We start from the raw sequence: 26,176 nt of genomic DNA, 5'->3' as shown, positions 1-26,176 counted from the left end.
AGTGCACTCCCTCAAGCACGAATATCTACATGCGAACGAGAGAAAATTAATCTCGAGAAAAAGTTAAATGGAGAGACCAGATAAAGCGCTACAGTAGGCCGCCGGTTTAACGAACATTGAGTTTAAGACGATCAAGGCGCATAAAGGCCAATAATGGGAAATTATTTCTATTAATAGCCTTTAAGTTTCTGGTATATTTTTCTTTGAATATGGAATGAAGAATGTAGATGGGTAAGATTGAGCAATTGTGCGCCGATTCGTTTCTTGTCCGTATTTTATCCGTGTCAAAAAAAGTTTGGTCTCGTCTAAGTTTCGTTTTTTATACAATTTATAATTGGTTGTAAATGTAACGTTCTTAAAATTAAAGAATAAGAACAAATCTGTATTTTCATTTGCCATTTTAACCATTCACCATAGTAAAACTAAAATAAGCCAAACACAACTTGGTAGCATTAATGAGGTATCTGCGAACTCTCCTGTACGAACTCAATACGATAAATTTGTTGTCGCTTTTACATGTAATTTTGTTCGATAAAAGAGCAGAAGCGAGCAGAGAAAAGGGGAATCGAAGACAGCTTATATATAGTTTTGACTTTGTTTTATTTTTCATATTCAATTGACAATTCGCCTTATTACGGTCTATATTTATTTAAAAATTAACTGATCTTGAGTATATTTTTCAATTTATTAACATTTTTGATCAACTAGTCACAAAGTTTAAAAGACAGTAACACTGTTAAGAAGTCTTAATTTTCTATTAGTAATTACAATACCAATAATTTATGAATTGATCTTGTTTCTTTATCTTTTTGTGTGAAAGTTATTAATTATATAGTTGGAAATGACCGCACCTTATTATATGACAATTAGAAAAAATAATCTAGGGTTACATACATGAAATACATTTTTTAATAAATCTGCTTTGGAAGTATTTATGACACTGATAACGATAGTCGAAGAACGCTTGCTATCGGCCCAACAATAGAAATGTTCATTTAAACGGGTGATTACTGTATTTCATAGTGCGTATTAACCCATTTATTTATAAACATTTGGCTTTGTATAGTTTTATGTATATATGTATATGTTTAAATACCATTATGTACATACGTACAAGTTGTAAAGAAGGAGCATCGAACGAAAATCAAAACAAAACCGAAATAATTTGTAAAACAAAACTTAAAAGAATACTGTCCAAATAAAAAAGTAGCAATCACGAGTCAACGAATTGTTTTTATGGATGTATGTACACTACTCTTATTACGCATTTTCTTCGATTCTTATAGGCGGAGAAGCGCTCTCTTGCAGTGCAATTGCGATTTTCAACTTTTTTAACCAAAATTCATTACCTTATTCCAGACCATGAAAGTCGCAGTTAATAAATAGCAATACCCGAAAGTGATTAAGTAGAGCAAATGCTCCTATCTTCAAACTCATCAGCTATACCAAAAAGCCATAAATTTAGTTTCAAAGTATTTCAGATGTGGAAGCTTAAAACTCTTGTATTGTGTTTTGGACTTTAAATGAGTTTTGGACTTTTGATAGACTCTGAGCCTCAAATCTATGTGAAGACGGGCAAAAAAGCCCGTTGGATAATCATAGAACATATTTCTAGTTCCAATTTCTCAAGCAGAGAAGCAGATCGTTAATTCACTCGACTACTTCCGCTACCTGTTGAAAAAGTCCATATTGCAGAAGAAAAAAAATTATCGAGCATAATTACGAAACAAAATCCGTTATGTGTTATGTATAAGAATGTTGCAAGTGAAGTATTGATTACAAAAGTTTCATTTCGGTAATTTTGCGTTTGTGAAAACTCAAAAATAATTATTCGTGTTTTAATGAATAAATAAATAATAATTGTTAACAATTACCATGAAACGTTGCAGGTCGTTTCGTTTATGACCATGCCTTTGCCGTTACTTTTTGTATGGGGTGGAATTGGGTCAACCGAAAAGTTGTGAACTAGTTGAACAAACATATTTGTATGCCATAAATTGTATAACATAAATCGAATTTATTTTATTTTATTTTTTTTAGGGCCTACTAACATATGATAAATGGTAGCTTATTATTTAGCTTATTGCCTTCAAATAAAAAGCCTTTAAATTTCGTGTATTCTCCTTCGTAAACAGTATTTTTTTTTAATTTAGCAATGTTCTCAGAATATTACAGCTTATACAAACTCTTAATTACTTAATAGTGCGTTAATGTCAATGAATCAAACTAAATTTAGATTAAGGAATTGGCAAGTGGCTTGTTGATAAAAAAGTTAAATGAAGTTTTGTTGAAGGGCTAATTTTAGGTAATCGTACGAGTGTTTTAGTGCACAAAGTAAAAAGCCATTAGAGAAATTAGTACATAAACAATTATTTGCTTTTATTAGTTAACGATAAGTCTGTCTTTAAGGAAAACATTTTTATTGGATGAAGCAATATGCTCTGAATATGTCTTATATAAACTAATTCTTCATATTAATTAGATATAATATCTATATTTTATATTAATTATAAAGAATGTAAACGCATTGCGTCGGTACACTACCGCTCTACTTTAGAGTCGTCATTTTTCCAAGGATTTATTGAACTTTTCTCCATTGTTCCATTGCACTTTGTGACAGCTTCATCTGCGGAAATATTTAAGAACTTACAAAGAAACCGAAATGCTGGCAAACTGCCCAATATACAATATACACACATATACAGATGCATACATACATACATATATAAATTTGCGCTGCCCGCAAGGCTTTTCTGAAAGTGCGACTGATTTTCCACTTACGGCGTAAATTTTACCTATAAATATGAGTACATACATATATACATATATAGAGCAAAAATAATATTTCCATCATGCCATGACTCGGTCATTCGTGTTTTTGTGCACATGTTGCGATTTTTATTTTTAATTTGCTAGTAATTATTTTTATTTGCAAATGAATTTTCATTTGTGCACTCTGCATGACCGCAGTCCAAATTCACCGGAAAATGTATGTGTGTGGGAATGGGAATACACACAAACATTTGTCACTCGCTACCGCAAAGAATTGCAACGAAAATTTGGTCCAATGTTTGTTTGTCCCTAAATTTGCTGAAAATTTCGTAAGCTCAAGGGGTTACATGGGTTTAGCGGTTTCAAAAAATCTAATTTTTTTATTCGATCTTCATGAAATTTCACACAGGTCTTTGAGATATAATTCTCAAAGACCTGGACGAAGCATTTTTTATTCGATTACAATTATTTATTATTATTATTTTACTGAAATTCTCATTTTTTCGTTAAAATGAAAATTTCCGAGTGGTCACCGGAAATGGCGTCCGAGCTTAAAATATTTTTTTTTTTTCAAATATTTAGGAATTTCTTTGTTAATAGTGTATGTTTGTAACAATAAAAAATCGAATTAAATATTTAATTTTTGTATGAGAAAGAAATTGTTGAAAAAATGCTGTTTTTTATCCGATGAAAACCATGTAACCCCTAAAGACTGCAAGCTTCAAAAATCCCGATATTTTTTGTCTTATTAAATAGTGCAATTTAAATTCAAAGAGATAGATGTTTCGGAAGTTCCGCTTATCGGGCCACGTCAGTGCATTGTTTTGCACTTAAACGCGTTTATTTCAAAACTAAATTTTGTATGTCGGTGATCATGGTTTCTCGAAGTTATGAAAATATTTTGTTGAAATATCGTACACATCTTTGAAATGACTTCGTATATTCAAGAACAAGAACATTTTTTGAGACGTTAAAGGAAGCTGATTTTTCGAATTTTTTAAATAAAATTCCACAAAATACTATTTACATAAATATTAAATTAAATATTTATTATATAAATAAAAAAGTAGCGAAGATACATTTTTTAGGCTTTGAAACACATCTTACCCCTTAAGTCAAGGCATGTAATAACTATAAAGTAACAGAGACGTGAATATTGACAATCTAGCAATAATATTTATTTTTGTTAAAAATCGTTTATAAGCTGACAAGTCTTTAAAATTTAACAATAAAGTAAAACATGTGCCTTTTAACAATGCATTTATTATGTTTCCGCAGAACTTTATTAGTAACCTATATAGTTTTTAGATATCTTATTCGTAAATACTGAATAAAAACACAACTCTCTCTTATTGTTCATTTTACTGTTTATAGTTAGCATTACCTGGTAATGCATACACACAAATAAAAATGCATTTAAATAGAGCCGCAGAGGCTATTAAGCAAAAATAGCGTTTTAAGAAGCGTTGATATTTATTTTTTGGTGTTAATGTAAAAATGCGAAAATAAAACTTTTTACTGTTGACAATGCGACAAGTTTTTGGCCAAATTTTTTACATTGACACGATATGGTGATGTATACCTCAGATATTTACTTTGCATCGCCATGTTTCTATTTCGATAAAATTGCAGATTATTTAATTGACAATATTAAAGTTTTTTGTTCATTGAAAAAAATAAACAAACAAGCAGTTATGGAACTTGTTTCAAGCTTAAATAGCTTTTTTGGAGACTACAAGCTTAATATAAACTCTACAACGCACCATAAATGCATACTTTTAGGCGGTATGCAAGGTATCAGCAAGTGAATATCAAATGTTCATAGAACTGACTTTAGAGATTTCTTTGCCTGTTTTCCTTTTGCCTTTAGCGCATGTCACCATATAACAATCATATTACATCCTGGTGACTTTACTCTGTCTGGCGATTGTATGTGAGGTACCTTAGTGAATCTCAGGGAACATTTTATTAGTATTGGCAAAAATAGATAAAATCGGGTGGGCTATCACCACTAACTCCCATTTACAACATATGTATAATGATTTCCGTTTTTATAACTTTTGGCTTTGACTCTTGAAAGTTGCAAAAGTATAAAATGTTCGGTTGCACCCGAACTTCGCGCTTCCTTACTTATTTTGTTTTTGTTTTACTGAATTGAATGTTACTGAAAAACATACGAGTATATGTAAAACTTCAAGGAATTGCCTGAAATTGCCAATCAAATCACAATCTTGCATATCTGTAGTTATTTCCAAAGGATCAAGAGCTTATCGGTAGTAATTTCCAAAGAATCAAGAGCTTAAGCAACAGGCTTCTAGCTTTTGTCCGCATAGTTCAAGGAGTATAAAGCGCTTTCCCAGGTTGACATTCAGTAGAAATTTGGCGGAGTAAATGAGGGGATGTAGGAAATAATACAAAATAGCGCTTCTATTTAGAGTAAGAGCATTTTTTAGGCGCGTTTGATAGACGTGATCGATTGAATTGGAGAGTTAATATTAACACTTGTATGGGGCGGAGCAGTAAAAGTGTCGCATATGATAAAAATACAGTATTATCTTATAAAAAGCAGAATTAAGTTATGTTACATCGAAATATAGCAGCTTCTACATACAATAATTGCGACTACATACGAATAAATAAGTGTGTACAGACATTCTGGCCAAGTTCTACTTTTATACATGCATACACATATGTACATATATGTATATAAGTATATTAAAAATTTTCTGGTATTTAAACAACTTTTACTCATAAAAAACGGTTAGGTCGTTCAGACTGCTTTACATGTCCATGAACGTGAGATTTAGGTAGAACATGCGTAGAAAGACGTTCTTGTACAGACATAAAATATATATGAGTATATATCCATATATTTTGCTATTTTAAACTGTCGAAAAGTTTAATTGGGGGTATTATATTTTAGCGCTACATTAAAATTCCACTATTAATACTTCAGCCTTCAGGTCAACATTTCTATGAGTTCCCAAAAATTTTCTACACTTATTCTAATTTTATTTTTGTTTTGTATAAGTAAAATTTTGATTCTTTTCAACGTAGTTCGAAACCCTGGGCATGTTGAAGCCCAGTACACAGATATAACATGATTACACTGAGCGCTTGGACACGGTCCTCCGATTTCCCCAGTGTTGCACTACTCGCGTCAATGTTATCCCGCTTCGATGTGTCGCCAGATGCCAAGCTAGAATAAAGAGCCGTTTCGCTGTCTAAAGCCAATCGTAGTTTGCTAAGCTACATGCGAATGAAAGAAGTTAGTATTGTACAATTAGTACTTTTGTTTTCAGAAAACAGTTAATCTAACAGCGCAAAGGAAACTCGGAAAAGCGAGATATATAATTCGCATCATTCATATACATTGTGACAAATAAGAACCCGGAAGTTGTAAATAAAATGAAAATTATTTAACTATTTATCAATATTTATTTTGTTGCCTCCAAAGAAATCTCCACCAGATGTAATACACTTATCGCAACGATTTTTCCAGTCCTCGAAACACTTTCCATAAGCATTTTTCGGATGGCCTTCAGCTCTATTTGCGAATTTCGTTCTATCTCTTCGATCGAATAAAAACGAAAAGGCAACTGAGCGTTCTCCGTTTGGGGAACATAAAATAATCTCTCGGAAAAAAATCTGGTTAATACGAATGTTATTCATTGCTTTTTTATCTTTAAACTCGGTCACAGTCGTGGTTCGATGCTCTGGTGCATTATCATTAATTATTCTTCCACAATTCCGCTGGTTTTCCACGGATGTTCTCACGCAAACGCCCAAATAGAACTTCTTGTTGATCGTCTGTTCCATCGGAACAAATTCATGTTGCACCAAACCACGAATATCGTAAAAACAATGAGCTTCACTATGATTTTTTAGCTGCTTTATCGTAATTTTTTTTGGTTTCTGCTTATTTTTTCCTACATTCCGATGATTGTTGACTTTTTTGCATGCCGAACTCATAAACCCATGTATCATCGGCAGTTATAATGCTCTCCATGAGTGTGCGATCGGGAATCGCACGTTCAAGCTTGTCCAAAGAGACCTATTTACGGTACTCTTTAAAAAAAAAATCATAATCATTCGAACGGACTCTCTAGAGATGTCGAGCTCCTTTGCCATCTCTCTAAAACTTGCCTGACGTTTTCACAATATCCTTAAGTTTTTAAATATTTTAATTAGTTGAAGCGGTCGAAGGTCGTCCAGAACGAGGCATGCCTTCAACGATTTCTCGACCGTCCTTAAAGTCTTTGTACCACTCGTAGGCTTGTATTTTTGATAAAACTGAATCACCGTAAGCCTTCTCTAACATTCGCAATGATTGCGCACACGAAATTTGGTTAGAAATCCAAAATTTGAGACAAATTCTTTCTTCGTCATTTTATACTGAGGTGTACCGACTTAAACAGCTGCTGGAAACTAACTGGTTGACAGATCGCGCTCATATTTGTCATAGTAACTAAGGACAGTCATCATTTACCCGGGGAATTTAAATTATGATTTCGGGGTACTTTTTGTCACAATATATATTATAACTTACTGCTGTCACAAGCGAACATTTTAGGTAAGAGTCCAAAAATTAGACTTAGTTATAAAATGAATGCTACTGAGCTCACCAGCGAGTTGATTTGTTCAATGCGTTCAGAAGCTGGCAATTCGCTGTAAAGATTCTTGCTGGCATTTTTAGCCAAAGTCATGACGTCTTCATCTTTAAGGATGCCGATTATTGGCTCACTAATTGAGTTGATCTGTTCGATGCTCAAAGCTGTTACTTCTGATGGTATAGCTTCCAAATGTTTTGTAACCACATCGAATGTAGTAAAAGGACTACAAACCAGCGAGGATTTGCTAAAATTATATGTAAGTATTTTTAATATAAAAATCTGTGAAATATTCAATTTACTTATTTGTAAGTGCAGTTAAAGTACATAGTTATCCGAAATTCTCAGTTTGAGTACTTTGATTAAAGGACTCGAAATTTCGTGAATACCCAAACATAGTCTTTGTTCTACTCACCGAGATGGCGATCTTTGTGGACTGGGCGGCAAGCTTTTCGCCATTGTGGCTAAATTAGCACTTGATCCACCACCACCACTACCAGCCAATGAGGACACAATGCCAGGTATGGCGAGATTATTCGCCGAATTGACCCGCTTTATTCCTTGTGCTAATAGACCTGTCAGACTTGAACGATGAACCTCGAGGACTGGCGTTGGTGGCGATTTAATGGAAACTGCTTCTGCCGTCTCTTCGCCTGATATTGACGGCATGGCCTCTTCACCTTCAGAAGCGTCGCAAGTGTCTGCATCGGTAACAGTGAACTCTGGAGTTGTGCTAGTGATGGACGGCTGTCGCAGCACATTGGAGCAATCAACAGGACCACAAACTGTCGCATTCTGGCATTTCGTTATACATTTCTTGTGGCAACACATGGCGCACTCACTGCATTGGACCGCATCTTTCAGCCAAATTTTTTTGCCACAAAAATCGCACTGAGTTGCACGTTGAAAGTGGGTGCGCACAAAGCTGTGCGAACGCAACTGATTCGAAGTCGTTTGGTTAGTCGATGTAAGTGAACTGGAACTTGGCGTGGTCCGCAACGAATTTGTGTCAAAAACACCACTATCGTTATCAACTTTTTCATCAGCGTTATTTCTTAGAAAAGAATTACTAATTGAACAAAAGTTTAAATTTAAATTAAGATGAGTCTCACTTACTTGCTCTTAGACTTGTAAACTTGTTTGGTTGGTGGCTCGCTGGGTTGCAGATTTGGGTTACCTTCCCAGGTAAAAGCCAAAAGCACATCGCCAAAACACAAATCAGGTATAAAACCAGATTGGCTGGAAAGCTTATGCGTCTTCCTGCGAAAAAGTGATAAATTAATTTGTATTAAATAGTTTTGAGTTTTCACAAAAATATCGCTCACAAATCTTGTGGAATTGGTGGACTTAGTTCATATTTCTTCCAGCACTGCACCAAACTTGTTTCGCAACACTCAGCTAAAATCTGACCCACTGGTATGTTTACAAAGCCCAACAATATACCGTCGCCAGCACTTTTTGAATACACGCCCACATTCAGATAACGCGACTTTGCTTCCAATTTGAAGCAGCTCAAATCATCCATATGTATTAGACGATTTATGCTGCGATCTACGGTTGAGTGCTGATAATAATGCTCCACTTCACCTACGGTGTCAATCAAAACCTTTGGCGAACCCTTCGTCTTATCCTCCGTTTTTAAAGACTGTTTGCCTTTCAAGTTCTTAAGTTCTTCATCTTTATCCTTGTTATGCTCATTGAGCTCACGGCTGATGGTCTTTTTCAATGCTTTCGTTATAAGTTTACTTTTCTTTGGTGAATTAGTTGGAGTATTACCAAGGCTAGACTCGCTGGAAGAACCTTTGTCACCTGTAATTTGACGAATAGATGCTTGTCTACCGCCCAACTCATTGGTCTCAGTTGGAGTCTTGCACACACTATAGCCTGTATGGGCATCGCCCAAATCTTCATATAATTCGAGATCCTCCAAAATTGCATCATTTCTTATGATACCGGGAATAACACGCTCGATACGCAAGCGGTAGGCTGAAGTTTGCAAACTTTTGAATATCTTCGCCACTTGTTGGATAGACTGCACTCGTTTGCCTTCAATTGCAATTAACATGTCACCTGGACGTAGGTCGGATTTGCATGCGGGAGTGTTGGGCAAAACTGCTTCAATTTCCACGCATTGCTCAGTATTTTGCTTAAATAGTATGCCGATCTGTTGATTCTTTGCCTTATGTATTTCAATGTCAATCAAAACTATTACATTGCGATTATCTTTCTGACGTATCTCGACAAATGCGAGCGAGGCTAAAGTCAGTGTACAGTAGACCTCTGTTACAACTTCCGGACACATAAGTCGCGATATTTCCGACATTTTAACCTCTAGTGTCCCATTCGGTTGTATGTCTCCATCAGCATCTTCCTCTGGTGTTTTGTGGAAAAATGGCTTATAACGTAGTTTATAATTTGGAAGCGTGTGCTTGCGTCGCACTGCTTTCCGTATTTGGTTAGAAATCAGACTGGTGATATTCGATTGCATTTGACGACCCTGATATTTGGATTCGATCGCCAAATCAAGTTCTGGATCACCCAGAAAGCTTAGCGACCAGTGCGTGTACGGCTCACGGGTAAATTGTAGTCGCGCCAAGCCAGACAATTGTTTTACTAAAATAGTTGTAATTACTAATAAGTCGAACAAATATATATATTATAGTATGTAAATTACCGATTAAGGTGAGGGATCCCTTTTTACCTAGTACCATATCGGCATCGATGGATGTTCGAAAATTTCCGGTATAATGAATTTCAAGTAATATATCGAGATTCTCAATACGATCGCCGGTATCGTTCAGTTCAATGCTGTGTACGCGTAATGTTCTAATCTCAGGAAATTGATCACCAAGCTCCAGTTCTTTTATCTAAAAATACACTTGCTTTCATTAAAGTGAACTTCAGTGCTTTTGCTTTGTTTGTTTTAAGAAAAACTAGAAAATAAGTCACATCGACTACACCCGAATAACATCGTCGAAAGATGTTAATGCTATATATAAGCCATAGCGTTTGAATTTCTTATATTCGTTTTATAGATAATAGTTAGATTGGTTTAAAAATAGATATTTTTTGTAATTGTTATAAATGTTGAGTGGTTTATAACAGAAATGCTTTGTAGAAGATAAGTTGATCCTCGTATATTACAACATATGGTAGATGTCAAAAATATGGGTTTAAAAAGTTTACTTTAGAGGCTCAAAAATTGTTTATTTATATTTTTTAAAAGCTGCTGGAATTTTATTAAATGAAAGAGCGCATTTTCACCATCTGAAATAGCTGGAGACTTTTAAAATGGGGCGAAATGCAGGAAATGGCCGTCGAGAATATGTTATAGTGTTGCGAATATGATTAGAAAAGATTTAACAAGAGCAATTTTGCGATAATTTCATCATATTTTGTTAAACAGAAAATATTAATATTAAAGGTGTGCAAATGTTTTCTGCTTCACAATTTTTCTACATGGTAATGAAAATAGCTATCTGAGTCATTTTGCAAAGTCCTTTAATAGTTAGGGTTAAAGTCACTTATTTTCATATAATTATTTGTTATGCGAAATGAGTTTTTCCAGACTACAATTTTAATTTTGCCTTAAAAGTAAGAGGAGATAGCAAATTGCTACCCAATCGAATCAGTAAGATGTCAATTTGAACCACATATGATCAATGCACAACAGCTTTGGTGCAGTATTAATTCGAAGAGGTCATTGAAAGTTGATCCAAAAATTGAATCGATGATATGTTTTCTAAATTAGTTAAAGCACAGGAGGAAAACGGCCAAACCAATTGCCCTGTATTTCTGTATTTAAGAAATTCTTTGGAGCATATGGGTCTTTAACTTCAACGAAACTCGTCAAAGCACTGAAACGAATTAAAAAAATACCGATGCTGACAAAGATTTCGAAGAAAGCAAATTAGTGTTGAGTGGTTTTTGTTTTTCTTTTTTGTAAGGTAATGATTGCTGTGAACTCACCGTCAACTTATCAAACAATTTGCCGGTTGTGGTTTTGGCCAATAGTTCATCAAGCTCTAACGACAATTTGCGGTAGAACCATTTCCGCACGCGACTGGAGTTTTTCAGTTCATGGAAAAGGAATTGCATCACAAAGTTAATTGACATTAATGGTGCTGCTTCGGCAGCACCAACAGTATGCGTGTGTCCGGGCACCGAAGATGTAGGCGGCGATAGATTTATGGCATGTGCAGTTTGCTGAATTGTCTGAAATGTTCAATAATATTGTAGATGCAAGTGCGACAATATTTATGTTTACTTTTTGAGTTTTGTGGTTTTTTCACTTACCGTTGGCAGCGAGTATTTCGTGTTGATATCCTTTTGTTCCGCACTCTCTTCAGGTAGTACAGAAAATCGTAAATAAAGATAATATTGCAACAAAAGAACTAAAACACCTCCTATGACGGTAAATACAAGGCTGAGCAACAACAACATCGACAATGGTATATCCATTGTAATTAATTTGTCTAATACAATTTTTGGTAAAATGTCGGAGTTACACACTTTGATATAAATATTAAATGATTAATAATTAAACAATTTTTTCTCCACTGTTCTAGGTTGACCAATCTGTTAATATTTCAGCTTATTAAACAAATTGCAAATGTATATATATTTTCCACAAAATGTACTTCATGATGACTTCTGCTTCATACGAGTAACACGCGAGTTCTGAATTTATTTTGAGGGGTGTGTTTCTCTCATTGCTCTCTCCTAACCAGTGGTGAATTATTGTATAGAGAACTTACAACGAAATCAATAATAATACACTCAGAGTAAAGTTCTCAGTGAAACATCTGTTAAACAATTTGTGGGGTTGGTTTATTTCAACCGGTCGCAAGTTGTTTTACAAGTGTATTACAGCTTTGTTGGTTCAGTAAAATTATTTGCAAGGACTTAACAAAGGCTATACTTACACATACATACATATGTACTCAAACAAGCAGAGTTGTGTGTGTATCATATCAACAAAGCCATCTTAAATATGGGAAGAGCTGAGTTCGGGTGTAACCGTACAGTTATCAAAGAAAAAGGCGAGGGCATATTTTCAGGGGTTCTCAAAATTTGATTTAAAAAAAATGTTTCCCAAGAATTCCGTATTCATAATTCGGTGGCATTATGCATGAATCAAAATTATATTCGGTATCTAATTAAAACTGTGGGTCACATTAGTACTTAGTCCGATATATTATCGCTTGATTTAATTAAGATGCATGAGATATACAGATAGTAAACTGAACCGAGGGGCGAAAAATATTGAGTAAATAAGGGGAAAAGCTATTGGGGCGCGAATATCGTCTCATTGGGTTTATGGTTTATACCGCTTTCTATCAAAATCTGCTATAGGTGAAATTATTAAATGTTCCTAAAAAGAAAAATGAAAAAATTACCCTAATAAACAGCTTAGAGTCAACTAGAAAGTCGGAATACTAGAAATGTTTATAACTACGTATGTTAGGCATATGGGACCTAGCGTAAGTATTGACCCGATTATAACTGCTATCGCCATAAGGACGGATAATTAGCATAGAAATACGGTTAAGACAACTCACAAATTAACCGATATACATACATATGTAGTGTAAATTCTACCTGAAAAAGGCTGACCGAAATTTTTTGTAATAATGACGGGATAGCCACTGACGTTGCCCGATTTCAAATATATTTCGCAAGGCACAATTTGTACAAAGTTTTCATCCAATGCCCCTATTGGATTTCGCCCGTTTTTACAACGTTTAAAGACATTTTGGGGCCGTGGCTATGGTCTGATTTCGCCAAACTTCACGACGATATCTCAATTATTGCTTCAGTATTGCTTACACAGGCATGCAGTCAACACGGATCTCGATAACTGTCTCGATTATCAATATGTGATGGAAGGCGAGAGAGTTTTTAAGCGTCGAGATCTAAACTGCTTAACTACAGAAACAATAAATTCAACAACTATGTAAGGTTTAAAATACATTATAAAGAATTCTTACGATTTTATTTATTGGGATAAAGCATTTTTGCCTTTTTAATTTCGAAATGTGAATCAGATTAAACAAATTTGCAGAAATGAGAATTAAAATTATGGCACATAGATGGAATGGTTCGTTAAGCTCAAAATTGTATATACAAGATTTCAACAGTAAGGGTCTAAGCTAAACATTTCTCTACGACTGGTGAGTATAGATATATTTATAAGTTTTAATCGACTAGTGTATGGAGGAAGACTTAACCTAAAATCCCATCGGAAATTCCTAAAGCGAAAATTAAAAATGGTTTTTTACCGACTCTAGTTTGTTAGAATCGATTTAATAACTAGGGTTCCATAGAGCCATACTTCAATATAGGTCTAACCAAAGTTGTAAAAAGTGTTTGAGCAACATACGGACCTCTAAAATCTTTAGATCAACGTTTAATACAACTAAGAATAACTTTTGCTTTTAAGACAAAGACTAAAATTAAGCTTAGGGTCCCAAATCAATATTAAAAACTTACTCTATGTAGTAATATTTTTTTACATAAGGAAAGGGAACCCAAATCTACGAGAATGGTGCATTGTCTTACATTTTTTGAGAGTCAGTGCCATATTAACCACTAAGCAACCAAATTGTTAAAGTCCGCTTGCAACAGACAACAAGATATCGTTAATAAGTAACAAGAACAGAATCAGTCCAAGACGACTTCCTTGTGGAACACCTGAAGAGACATTAATTGAATCTGAAAGAGTATCCTAAAATATCATTCGTTGTGTTCCATTATAAAAATAAGAAGAAGAAACCAAACATACCAAAACTATTCTGAATTGAATTAATTTGGTTCAGACTCAACTCGGAGAATTTTTCCAAAAAATAGTTGAAATATAAACATCAAAAGCTTTCCATGAGGCACATAAATTGAAATCACCCTAAACGATTATTGAAATCTGAAATATTTTATCATAAACTCTGATGCGAGAATATCTTCTTAAGGAATCGAAGAATGTACGGAAAGTAGAACATCTAGCCCGATTTTGTTCAGTCGATCAAATCTAAATACTTGAAAAAACTTTTTAAGATCTCATCACCAAAAATATGCAAAGTTCCGTAAATCCAATTATATGTAAATACAAATAGTACTGTTTAAGTTCAAATCAGTTCATTTGATATTTAGACCTTGAACATTCTGATAATAAATACTCAGCGAATTTTTAGCACTCATTTCTTTATCTCCGTGGATACTTTGGGAAATTTTACACTTTTCCATCAGTCGGATTTCTAAGTTTCGGCACAAATACAAGTACTAGAGGCCCGGGTGGCCAAGATGAGCTACTTGAAATCTTTTTAAAGGTTTCTAGAGAAAGCTCTATTTTAAACGAATATATACTCCTGTCGTAAATAAAGTTAAACTTTCGAATATGGATGCCGTCAATTATTAAATGCGACAAAACAAAAGATTTTATGTCCTCAATCGAGGTATCTTTGGTAACTCTAGATATAAATATATACTTTTAGAAGGTATTATCATCAAACTTTTAACAGATGCTCCTACATTTTTATGGGGAGCAACTTGTTCAGTGAGACACTTTTTACTGTTAGGTAGAGCTTTTGGGGATTGAGATTTTGGATATTGACGTTTTATCATTTTGAGAGCAAAGTGATAAAAAAATTATAAGGTCAATTGTAGTGTAAGTACTCTTATGTACAGAAGACCTATGTATTACCTTATCAGAAGAACTTTTTCGGTCGGGCGTGGAGGAGTCATAAGATTCATTTCTCATAGTGCTCAAATCTTTCGTTTGGGGTTACAAGATGCCCTCTTATCAACTTTAAATAAATCAATTTCAACCGATCTACAATTTAGACAGGATTAACGCAACTCCTTACGTTCAATAATAGAATCTAAAATTCTACCTGTCAGTTCTGCACATTTAAGAGGGGCACGCCCATCACAAAGCCATCATGAGACTTAACGTTCTGACTCGTCTTTAATATTACGATAGGGGTAGTTACACGACAAAGTAAAAAAAAAAAGAAAAAAAGACAACAACAAAGATTAAAAGAAGGTTAAATGAAAATAGTAATAAATCAAAATCTAATATATTATTTGTATAATAACACAGTAGTAATAAAATAATTACAACTAAAAACAAAAGCGATAAAAATATTGTTAATTGTTAATCCAAGTACGAAACCAAACAGTTCAAAAAATATGTATGTAGCGAGCAGTTTTAAAAGCACTAAACAAATAAAAACTATGCGTAACAGAGCTGTGAATAGCGAAGAAAATGAGTTAAAAAAGAGAAAATAAAATAAAACAAAATGAGAAAAGATGAAATAATTATGTTTGAACTAAAAGTCAATGCAAATTTCAGTGTAAGAAACACGATACTTATCTCTTCTGCACAATCAAATCACTAAATAAATAATTAAATAGACTTATTAAAATTGAAAAACTGCATAAAAATTCACATTCCAATGCCATAAATATTCAAATGGATATTGTCAATCTATCGCAATATTTGGTAACTGGTACAGTAAATAATCTGGCTGAATTCAAAATAGTGTCATATAAGAAGTGTAGGCGTAGTTATTTCATATTCATATTGCAATACAATTAAATGGAGAATTCGGTTCAAATCGATCAAATATTTGTTGAGTTAGGTAGTTTGATATAGCAAACCTACGTTTGATTTCATTTTTCTCTCATAGTTCATTACACACTTATCGCAGTTCTAGTCGTATTGGTATTAGCCCACATATTGAAACAATATATAGCACATATGCATAGTAAAATTTGAATTTGTTAATTCTCTTCAAAAAGTGGAAATTTCAAAAACAGTTGAAATCGGTAATTATGTATCGAATTTTATTCCATCTTGTTAAGTATGGATGTATGAGAAAAATCGGTCGGTAACCTTCTCCAGCTTTTACTTCTTATACATTCTTCATTGAACACTCGTAAGAAATTTATATTTTGAAGAAGAAAAAAGTTAACTCTGCAGCACAAAACCTATAACATCATTGACAAATGATTATTTTATAGCATAAACTGGTATAAAAGAACTTTAGCTTGATTATGATCGATCAGTTGGAATTGGATAATAATCTATATTAAATTTTACGAAGATACGTGCCAAATAAAATAAGTTTTCCTACAGGGACTTAAGCGAACATTCGAAAGACAACTATATGCCACAGTGGTCCGATATCGGCGGTTCCGTCAAGTAATTAACTTATTTGGGGGAAAAAGACACATGTAAAATTTAAGAGCGACGTCTCAAAAAATGAGGGACTACTTCGCGTATATACGGACGGACCGACTTACCAACATAGCAAAATCGACTCAACTTTTAACGCTAATCAATGATTTGTAGAATATTTTACGCCTCCTTCTGGGTGTTGCCAACTTCTTGGCAAACCTAATACACCATGCTCCGGATATTAAAAACATATAGTACAATGGCTTATAACTATATTGCCCTTACAATGACGAAATGGCATTTCCATTCCACATCTCCAATTTTAATATAATGTAGTAATATCGCATCATATTGCGCAGAGTAGTATATAAGTTCAGTTAGTGTTTCAAAAAAATAAGCAAGAGAATATAAGATATTTTTTAAATTTTCATAGTTTTAAATTGATAGACATAGCTGTTAATTGAATTTCCATGTAGTATCTGCTTCGCTCAAGCCCTGTGACCAAAAAATAATAATTTGAATTTAAACTGCGCGCGTCGAAGGATTTGGAGAATTATTTTTTTTTTAGGTTGGTAGTATTGTCAGTCACATTTATGTCAAATTTCATGTCAAAGTATTCATTAGTGTTTAAGATACGTGTCGTTTTGTGAGCTGCTAAAAGTGAGTTATTCGCCTTTCGATATGCCAACTTCATCAGCAAGGTCCCTAATTATTAATCGACGGTTTTTCAACACCAAATCTTTGATTTGTTGAACGTGAGCTTCGTCGGTTGAGGTTGACGGTCGCCCTGGACGCCCTTCGTCTTCGACAATATTAAGATATCTTGCTGAAACATGACACTCTCGTAAAGCTGCAAAAGCCGAGGGTGCTGCATAAGAGAAATTCGAAAGCTGGAACAAGTTTGCCTACAAAGGGCTTAAAAATATAACTTACAAAGTTTAGGGTTTTTTGCACTGAAAGTCTTGCGTTTGCACAGTTGATGAAATGTTTGCATACTCTACATACATATACATTTTTCTAATTATATGCTCAGATATGTGAACACGCACCAAGTTTTTGCCTTTAACCGTTGTAAACAAATTGGTGTAAATAAAAATTAGTTCAAGGCAACTGTACAAATATGCGTACCAGCGCGTGCCAGCGCGTTTACATTTGGTCACCTACTATAAAAGGCCTTGACTTTCAGGTGATCAGCAGTAGCATTTCTACAAGTTGAATCGTTAACTTCTTTCAAAATGAAACTTTACTTTGTATTATTCCTTGCCATAGCGGCCTGCCTGGCATATGTACAGGCGCAGAATGATACTACAACTACTACAACCGCAGCTAGTGATACCACCACTACCACAACAGCAGCTGGAGATACTACTACGACAACTGCAGCTGGTGATACTACCACGACTACAGCAGCTGGTGATACTACCACAACAACAACAGCAGCATCGAACACAACAACTACTCGGAGGAGAACCACTAGAAGAAGAAGAAGAACTACTAGAAGAAGAAGAAGAACCACACGAAGAAGAAGAACCACCCGAAGAATCAGGATCATTAGAAGAACAAGGCGCGCAAATAGCGGTACTGCCGTTAATGCCGGCAATGGCGGCAGACGTGTCATCAGACGACGTGTAGTTATCGAAGGCTAAATACGTTATGTAAACCTCACTCTACGAAAAATACAATTGAAAATTCAAATATAAATATTCGTGTAAAATCTTAATTAAATTCAAATGTAGGTAGTCCCTTAATTAAGAAAGAGGGATGCATTGAGACCTGTTTATTGCACCCATCAAACCCAGTCAAGTTAAAAAAAGGCTCTACAATGCTCCCGAGTTGATGGAAGTGATGTTAAATTCTTCGCAATAGGGCTATAAAATCGTTACTACTGTGTACGTTCATGTGACTCCTTAATATACCGTTACCAATAACCAGCTTCTTCTTCTTTATTGGCGTAGAAACCGCTTACGGGGTTATAGCCGAGTTTACAACAGCGCGCCAGTCGTTGCACCTTTTCGCTATTTGGCGCCGATTGGAGATTCCAAGCGAAGCCAAGTTCTTCTCCACCTGGCCTCTCCAACAGAATGGAGGTATTCCTTTTCCTTTGTTTCACCTGCGGGAACTGCGTCTAATACTTTCAGAGCAGAAGTGTCTTCATTCATTCGGACAACATGACGTAGCCGCTGTCTTTTAATTCGCTTAACTATGTCAATGTCGTTGTATGTATATCTCATGCAGCCGAATGCGATATTTGCCGTGGTCAATGCCCAAATGACCATAAATCTTAGGAAGAACATTTCTCTCGAAATCTCGTAACGTCGTCTCATCAGATGTTGTCATCGTCCAAGCCTCTGCACAATTTAGCAGGACGGGAATAATGGGTGGCTTATAGAGTTTAGTCTTTGTTCGTCGAGAGAGGACTTTACTTCTCAATTGCCTACTCAGTCTAAAGAATCACATATTGGCAATAATTATTTTGCGTTGGATTTCGAGGCTGCTAATGCGAGTTCCAATATTGACGAAATTATCTAAAACTTCGAAGATATGACTGTCAACAGTGACGTGGGAACCCAGTCACGAGTGCCACGACTGTTGGTTTGATGATAGGAGATATTTCGTCTTGCCTTCGTTCACTGCCAGACCCATTTGCTTTTCTTTCTTATCTAGTCTGGAGACAGCACCGCAGAACGGCGCAGTTGTTGAGGCCAACGCTGTCAATATCATCAGGCGGGACACCGCAATTGCGCTCCTTTAGATGGGCACGGTAGTAAATGCACAGGGATTTAATCGATTGAGTCCTTGTCCTGTCCATCGCACTTTTTGAACTGCGATGATGTCAGCTTTTACCCTTATGAGGACATATATCATCTGGGCAGCAGTACCTTCACAACCAAGGGTACGGATATTCTAGGTGCATGTCCTTAAATCGTAATATTTAATGCGTTTGCAGGGTCGTCATCAAAAGGGGGGTCTCTCGTCCGAGGCTGTTGTTTGCTTTTCAGTGAAACGCACCACCCTTCTCACTTTAGCCCTCCTACAAACGGATGTTTGTTAGCTACCCTGAAGGTTGGTCTAAGACCGGAAGTAGTGAGCTGCTTGAGCCATATGTAAAAAATCGTTTCTGGCTACTCCCAAGTCAAAGGCAATCAGAAAACTTTCCTAACTTTCATGAACTTCTACCCATGACTCCATCTATTAATACCAACGCTTCATGATTTAGTGCGTATTAAAAGAGGGCTATTATCACGAGAGTTTGGTTTTTGATCCCGATGCCTCTTCAGAAATTCCATCTGCTGTTTTTCAGTACTCGATGTTCCACTGAAAGGTTGTATTCCTCAGTTACTAGCTTAAAGTGGAATTCTCCCAATTTAATTTGCTGCTCATTCTGCGGTAGTCCTCCGATTTAGTCCTTATTTTCCTAGCACATTTTACCCTGTTGCTCTCATGTCAGCACAAAGTATCAACAAAAACGAGGACTGTATTATTTCCCAAAATGTTGATTGCAACCACTTCACTTAATTCAAAAGATGTGATCTACATCGCCCATCAGCTGAAGAGTAAAACGATAAAATGCTCTATTAAGCGGCCCCATTTAATGAAGAAAAAAATGCGCTTCAATCATGGCAACGAATCGGTTCATATCTTCGTTATTACCATGTATGGGGTATATTCTCCATATTGTATCTTTGTTTCCAAAGTTGAAAAAGTTTGAGTGGATTGAAGAAGTTGTCGCTATCACTGATTGTAGAATTTCAAGAGAATTACTAGAGGTGGTTTGAATCTGTGGTCATTTCTAAAGTGTTATATAGTTGTAAAGTGTGGAGTCAGGTCCATAACTTAGTTTTCCATATTTAAGCCTATTGAATCATCCTTATAACAAAATAAGTATAAGGAAGAAACAATTTTATATTAAAGTTCTATTAATTACTCAGCTGGATAACTAGTTTTGTAATTTATTCAATTTAGTTTCGGTGTTCATTTTGTATTCATGACATAAATATTTAGCCTTGGATAATCCTACGTCTTCTGACAACACGTCTGCCGCCATTGCCTCCATTGCCGGCGTTAGCGGCATTACCGCCATTTGCGCGCCTTGTCCTTCTAATGATCCTGAGTCTTCGGGTGGTTCTTCTTCTTCGAGTGGTTCTTCTTCTTCTTCGTGTAGTTCTTCTTCTTCTTCTTCTCTTAACTTTCTTCTTTGTAGTTGTATTGGTCGCTGCTGTTGTTGTTGTGGTGGTGGAGGCGGTGGTGGTGGTGGTCGTATCTCCAGCTGCTGTAGTCGTGGTAGTAGCACTAGCTGCGGTAGTCGTGGTAGTATCTCCCGCTGCTGTTGTGGTAGTGGTGGTATCAGTAGCTGCGGTTGTAGTAGTTGTAGTATCATTCTGCGCCTGTACATATGTCAGGCAGGCCGCTACGGCAAGGAATAATATAAAGTAAGGTTTCATTCTGAAAGAAGTTAACTATTCAGTTCGTAGAAATGAACGTCTGCTGATGAAAACCTTAGCCTCACGGGCTTTTATACAAGTGGTAGGTCTTCAAACTAAAACGCGTTGGCACGCACTAATACGCGTATTTGCATAGTTGCTTTGCAAAATTTCTATTTACACAAATTTTTTTCTTCTTTCATTGTTAAAAAAAATGTTGAAATATATTATATCGCTTTTAAAATGATCATGTGTATTAAGTATCTAGTTCAATTTTAAGTCGCTGTCTCTTACCTTCAGTTTTGATGTAGTATCTTACAATACAATACAAGAGTTTCCTTTAATGTGACTAAATAGTTCCCTTTACGAACTATTATTATTGGGGTACTACCGACCTCGCGAAAAATTGTCATTTTGCCAAGAATAGCGCACCTTATTTTTCAAATTTTTCCGATGAAGACATCGAAACATAGGTAGTACCTACAAGGAATGGCATCTGGGTACTGAATTTAAATTCTCAACGTTCCTAGATACTGAATGTGAGGAGATCATTGTGCAAGGATGATTAGCGCATGTCATACTTACGGTTGCTTTATACCGTACATATCGGCCAATATCTAAGATATCTTAGCAAACTTTAGTGGACATCTAATATGACAGTAACGATGTGCAGTTAATTGAAATTTAAAGGCTAAAGGACGATTCAACAGAGTTTTGTTAGGCAGACACGCGTTTATCAAACAGAAAATTGCAATCAACTGCGATATACAGATTGACCGCTATTTCCGGAAACTGGAGGCTTGAAAAGTTATGGGTCGATTTTGACAGTTTTAGACCTGAAATGAAAGAAAAAGTAGCTGTGGTTGTATTCCGATTTCGCTTGTTTTCGCTCTAGGACATAGGAATGTCACTATATATCATATACCATATTGTTCAATATCGGTCAGGTTGGTCCTAAGAAATGGGGTTTTACAAAATGTGGGCGGTATCACGCCCTTATATTAGGAGTGGGTGTGGTTATCTTAATGGAATTGAGAGAGCGTGTTTTGTAAATGTACATCTGAAGGCACTTCCCTGTCTTTGATCCTGGCAAGTTGTAAGAGTATGACATCGTCCCCTCAATATAACAATAGCGTATGTGCTCATACGCCATTATTTTTTTATTGCATATTTAGAATCTCCATCATTGATTCTATGTCTGGTCAAAATTTCGTCAAATTCTACTTCCACAAAGTGGGTCAAAATGTCATAATAATATACACTATTGTTTGAGAAATAGTTTTATTCCGACCATTTCTATACTCCACATAAGCTGTTTTATTTTCAATACAAATTCGAAAGTTTTATCAGAAATTTACAAGAGTAGTAGCCTATGCGATTTTTACGTTGTTTTGACTACATGAATGCCAAGGAAATATTGTATGGATTTTAAACATCTGAGTGAGTATCGTCTTTTATATAATGTAAGTGAAGTAAGCAAGGTAAACAGGCTGTGACACGAAACCACCAGTCGTTGAGGAAATTGCTCCAAAGACTGATGAGTTGATTTCGATGTGGGATTGCCGGACATAGAGATACCTCAAAAAGAGGTGTTGAACTTTTCGTTTACTGGCAAATACTATAAAGAGCTGCCAATTTGTAATCGAAAGCTGCATGATCTTTAAAATTTGTGCAAAAAGAGTGTAATTCCTCGTGGCTCGCAGTAATTTTTTTTAATTTACGAGGTGGAAACAAGCGAAATTGTTTAGATGAGCCAGATGTAGCAGAGGAAGAGAATGAAGACGAATGAATTTCTAGTTTTTTTTGATTTACGCAATGTATACCTTCATGTGTCATAATTTTTGGTTTATAATAACCCAAATTGGAAAGTAATGAATAAATGCCACTGAATTAACAAAACTATGAATTATTTACTGTTTTATAATGTTACAAATTGATATTTTTGAGATCAAATATTTTAATAAAAATACCGTAAAATTATTGAATAAAACAGCGTATACCATACAAAATAAAATAGTGTATCAGATACATCATACGAATTCCTTAAAAAATAAAATGGCCTATGTACAGGACTTGCGCTTTGAATAACATAATTATGGTCTTAAAGGATGCGTAGAATAAAAAAACTTAGTAAATTTAAAGACAAGAAACGGTATAATGTACTCATCGAAAAATCCACTATGAAGAATTTTTATTTACCGCGATATTGAGGTTTTAATAGGCATCTGATTTGACAAAAACTTTAAACTTGATTTTCTCAAAACCCCAAAAAAAATTATACGCTATTGTTATATTGAGGGGACGACATATTATTGAATTATTTGTTATTACATAAAATGAAATACAATTCAATGGGCATTATATTTAAAATGACTATATTGTTTTCTCTTAATAAATGCTACCGTAAAAATTTATATAACGATTAAAAAGCTCGTTTTGCGAAATGGAAGAATATGTAAACGGTTTATTATGTCTGAAACGGTTTTGTGTATATTTATTTAGCCTTTAATAAATATTGAATATTTGAGTACGGCAAATAATTTTAGAAAAAAATGTGTCAAGGTATGTGAACGTATGGGGCCGATTCCGTTTAAATAAAGAGAATTAGTGTTCGTATTTCTACATTATAAATTTATCTTTTATTATATTCAAAGTTATATTTGGGCAAATTTATATCAAAGTACATAATTATTTATGTTTATATTTTTATGTGACCTTTATATTTGGCGGGTTGAATTTTTAACCTTTTTCTGTTGGTTTTATGTGTTTCGTTTTAATACTCGTACTCTTGCAATATATTAAGATTAATTAATTAAGATATAGAAGATATTCGGCACAAATGTTCGCACTAGTGTGCTAAACATTTTGAAAAAGTGGCTCTTTAATAGGTAATAAATAAGTCAAAATAAGGAAATGCTAAAATTGAATGGTATCGGATCATAACCCAGCTCACTCCCCACATAACGGCACTGTTGAAAACTACTAAAAACCAAGTACATTAAATTTTCCCACCTAATAATATTCGAAAGCTTTATGAGAGTCGGACTCGACACGACTAATCAAATTCGACTAATCAAATTCCTAAACCCGAATATGCGGACCCCAGCACCTAGTTGATTTTTGTTCGTGGGATATATATTTCAAATTCAGAGTAAACGGCCGCAATCGTGGACATCGTACAGGACCTATTTTTTACGTGTGTTTTCAACAATTTATGTTAATATTATACATCCAATAAATAAACATTAAAAAGAATTTGTATTCGTCATGATTGTATTTATTTATAAAAAAAAAAAAACCGAACCGATTAGTTAATTTGAAAAATAAAAAAATTTCGAAAATCTGTGAATTTTCGAAGGGTCACCCTGAGACGATACCTTGAATTATAGCCCTGGCTTTCTTTACTTGTTTCCTCTGCATTACACGTCTTTTGCCTTTCGTGTAATGCCGAGAAGTTTTTGCTTAGACCAAAGCAAGGGTGCGCCTTGCAGTTTCTTCGAAATAAAATTTAGATTAGTGTGGTATAATACTTGAAAATTATCAGTGATTTGAGTAAATGCAGAAATAAATAATAGGGTCCCAGTTAAATTACTATCACTGTGCCATTTTGAAGGTTTAATACAGAATCATCAAGTACCAAGTGATCAAAGTGCGTTTGCACATCGTCACTTAAGTCTCGCTGACAAGGTTGATTGTGTAACTTTTACGTTATAATTGCATTACATTCTATTTGGAGTAACTCTTGAAAACATATTGTGGGTACCAATAATTATGTCCGCCCACAGACCTCTGTAGGCTTTCCTTCGCAAGGCAAGTATTGTATTTGTATATAACAGGTCTGTTATATGTAAGTATAATAACCTCTTATGACGTCATACGTTTATCTTGCAGCTTCTCGGGACTCCGCTCTCGGTCTTACAGCGATTTCGTCTTATTGTGTTCTTTGCTTAATATACGCCTTTATTCCCTATACAATATCGTGTAGGTAGGGGTAGTTTCTCGGCAAGTATTTGCCTTTCGTTTTAGATGCGGACACATTCCGCAACTACATAATCTGCCATTTCGATACAATATTCGCAGTGCACGCAGAAAGGAGATTCAACATGCTAGAATTTATACAGGCAATTTCTGAAGCAGCCATGGCCAGGTAAAAACTGCGTAAGTTGGTAGTTTATATCACCATGATTCTGCGTAACCCAGTCTATAAAATTGGGTATCAGAGAGTGGGTCCACCTTCCCTTCGTTGAAGTATTCCATCTTTCCTGCCATTTCCGCATACACTTTTCATCAATTTTTGCCAGTTCTAGTATATATTGTCTAGGTGTTTTGTTAGCCCTCATGTCTCGGACTGATGAGCAACGCTGCTGTATCTATGGGGATATAACATTGCAACTCCTCTCATATACGAGCTATGTCTAGTAGCAGATAACCGAACTACTGACACTTGTCAGCAACTTTCTCACCAGTTGCCTGGGGTTCCGCATATTGGGTAATTGCTGACACAGACCTCGCCGCTTTGGTTTATAGAGTTCACTTTAAACAGTGATTTTATATTTTTCCGAAAGTTTATTAGGAGTTCTGCGAGTCACCTCTCGGGCAAAAACCAAACTCTATAAGTCACTCATAATTCCCGTCTTACTATATGGTGCAGAGGCTTGGACGATGACAACAACTGATTAGTCGACGTTGCGAGTTTTCGACAGAAAAGTTCTGCGAAAGATTTATGGTCCTTTGTGCGTTGGCAACGGCGAATATGGCTTTCGATGGAGCGATGAGGTGTATGAGATATACGACGAAATTGACATAGTTCAGCGAATTAAAAGACAGTGGCTACGCTGGCTAGGTCATGTTGTCCGAATGGACGAAAACACTCCAGCTCTGAAAGTATTCAACGCAGTACCCGCCGGGGAAGCAGAGGAAGAGGAAGACCTCCACTCCGTTGGAAGGACCAGGTGGAGAAGGACCTGGTGATTCGTATCAGGGTTGCAACTGGTAACTCCTAGTACTTTCGCAGTGAATCCGGCAATGTCAGCAGACGTGTTATCAAATTTAAAATGCAATATAAATAATCGTCTAAAATCCTAATTTAATTAAAATTGAGATAGTCCCCTAATTAAGAATGAGGGATGCACTGAGACCTTTGTATTTTGCACTATCCTCTTATCATATCCAGTCACGTTAAAATATATTTACACAGC

General features: G+C 35.3%; 1 protein-coding gene across 1 annotated transcript; it reads right to left on the bottom strand.

Moving 5' to 3' along the window:
• Positions 1–3,789: 3,789 nt before the first annotated feature.
• LOC120774511 (PDZ domain-containing protein 8) lies at positions 3,790–12,043 on the bottom strand. Its single transcript, XM_040104203.1, has 8 exons — positions 11,679–12,043; positions 11,352–11,597; positions 10,057–10,249; positions 8,708–9,995; positions 8,499–8,642; positions 7,798–8,436; positions 7,398–7,629; positions 3,790–6,021 (listed from the first exon to the last, which is right to left on the bottom strand). The coding sequence occupies exons 1-8, from the start codon at positions 11,841–11,843 to the stop codon at positions 5,821–5,823; spliced, it is 3,108 nt and encodes a 1,035-aa protein (XP_039960137.1). The 5' UTR covers positions 11,844–12,043; the 3' UTR covers positions 3,790–5,820.
• Between the last annotated feature and the right edge of the window lie 14,133 nt (positions 12,044–26,176).

Source organism: Bactrocera tryoni, chromosome 4 (assembly GCF_016617805.1).
Source record: "Bactrocera tryoni isolate S06 chromosome 4, CSIRO_BtryS06_freeze2, whole genome shotgun sequence".
NCBI classification, from domain to species: Eukaryota; Metazoa; Arthropoda; class Insecta; order Diptera; family Tephritidae; genus Bactrocera; species Bactrocera tryoni.
This window is presented reverse-complemented; position numbering and strand designations above follow the sequence as displayed.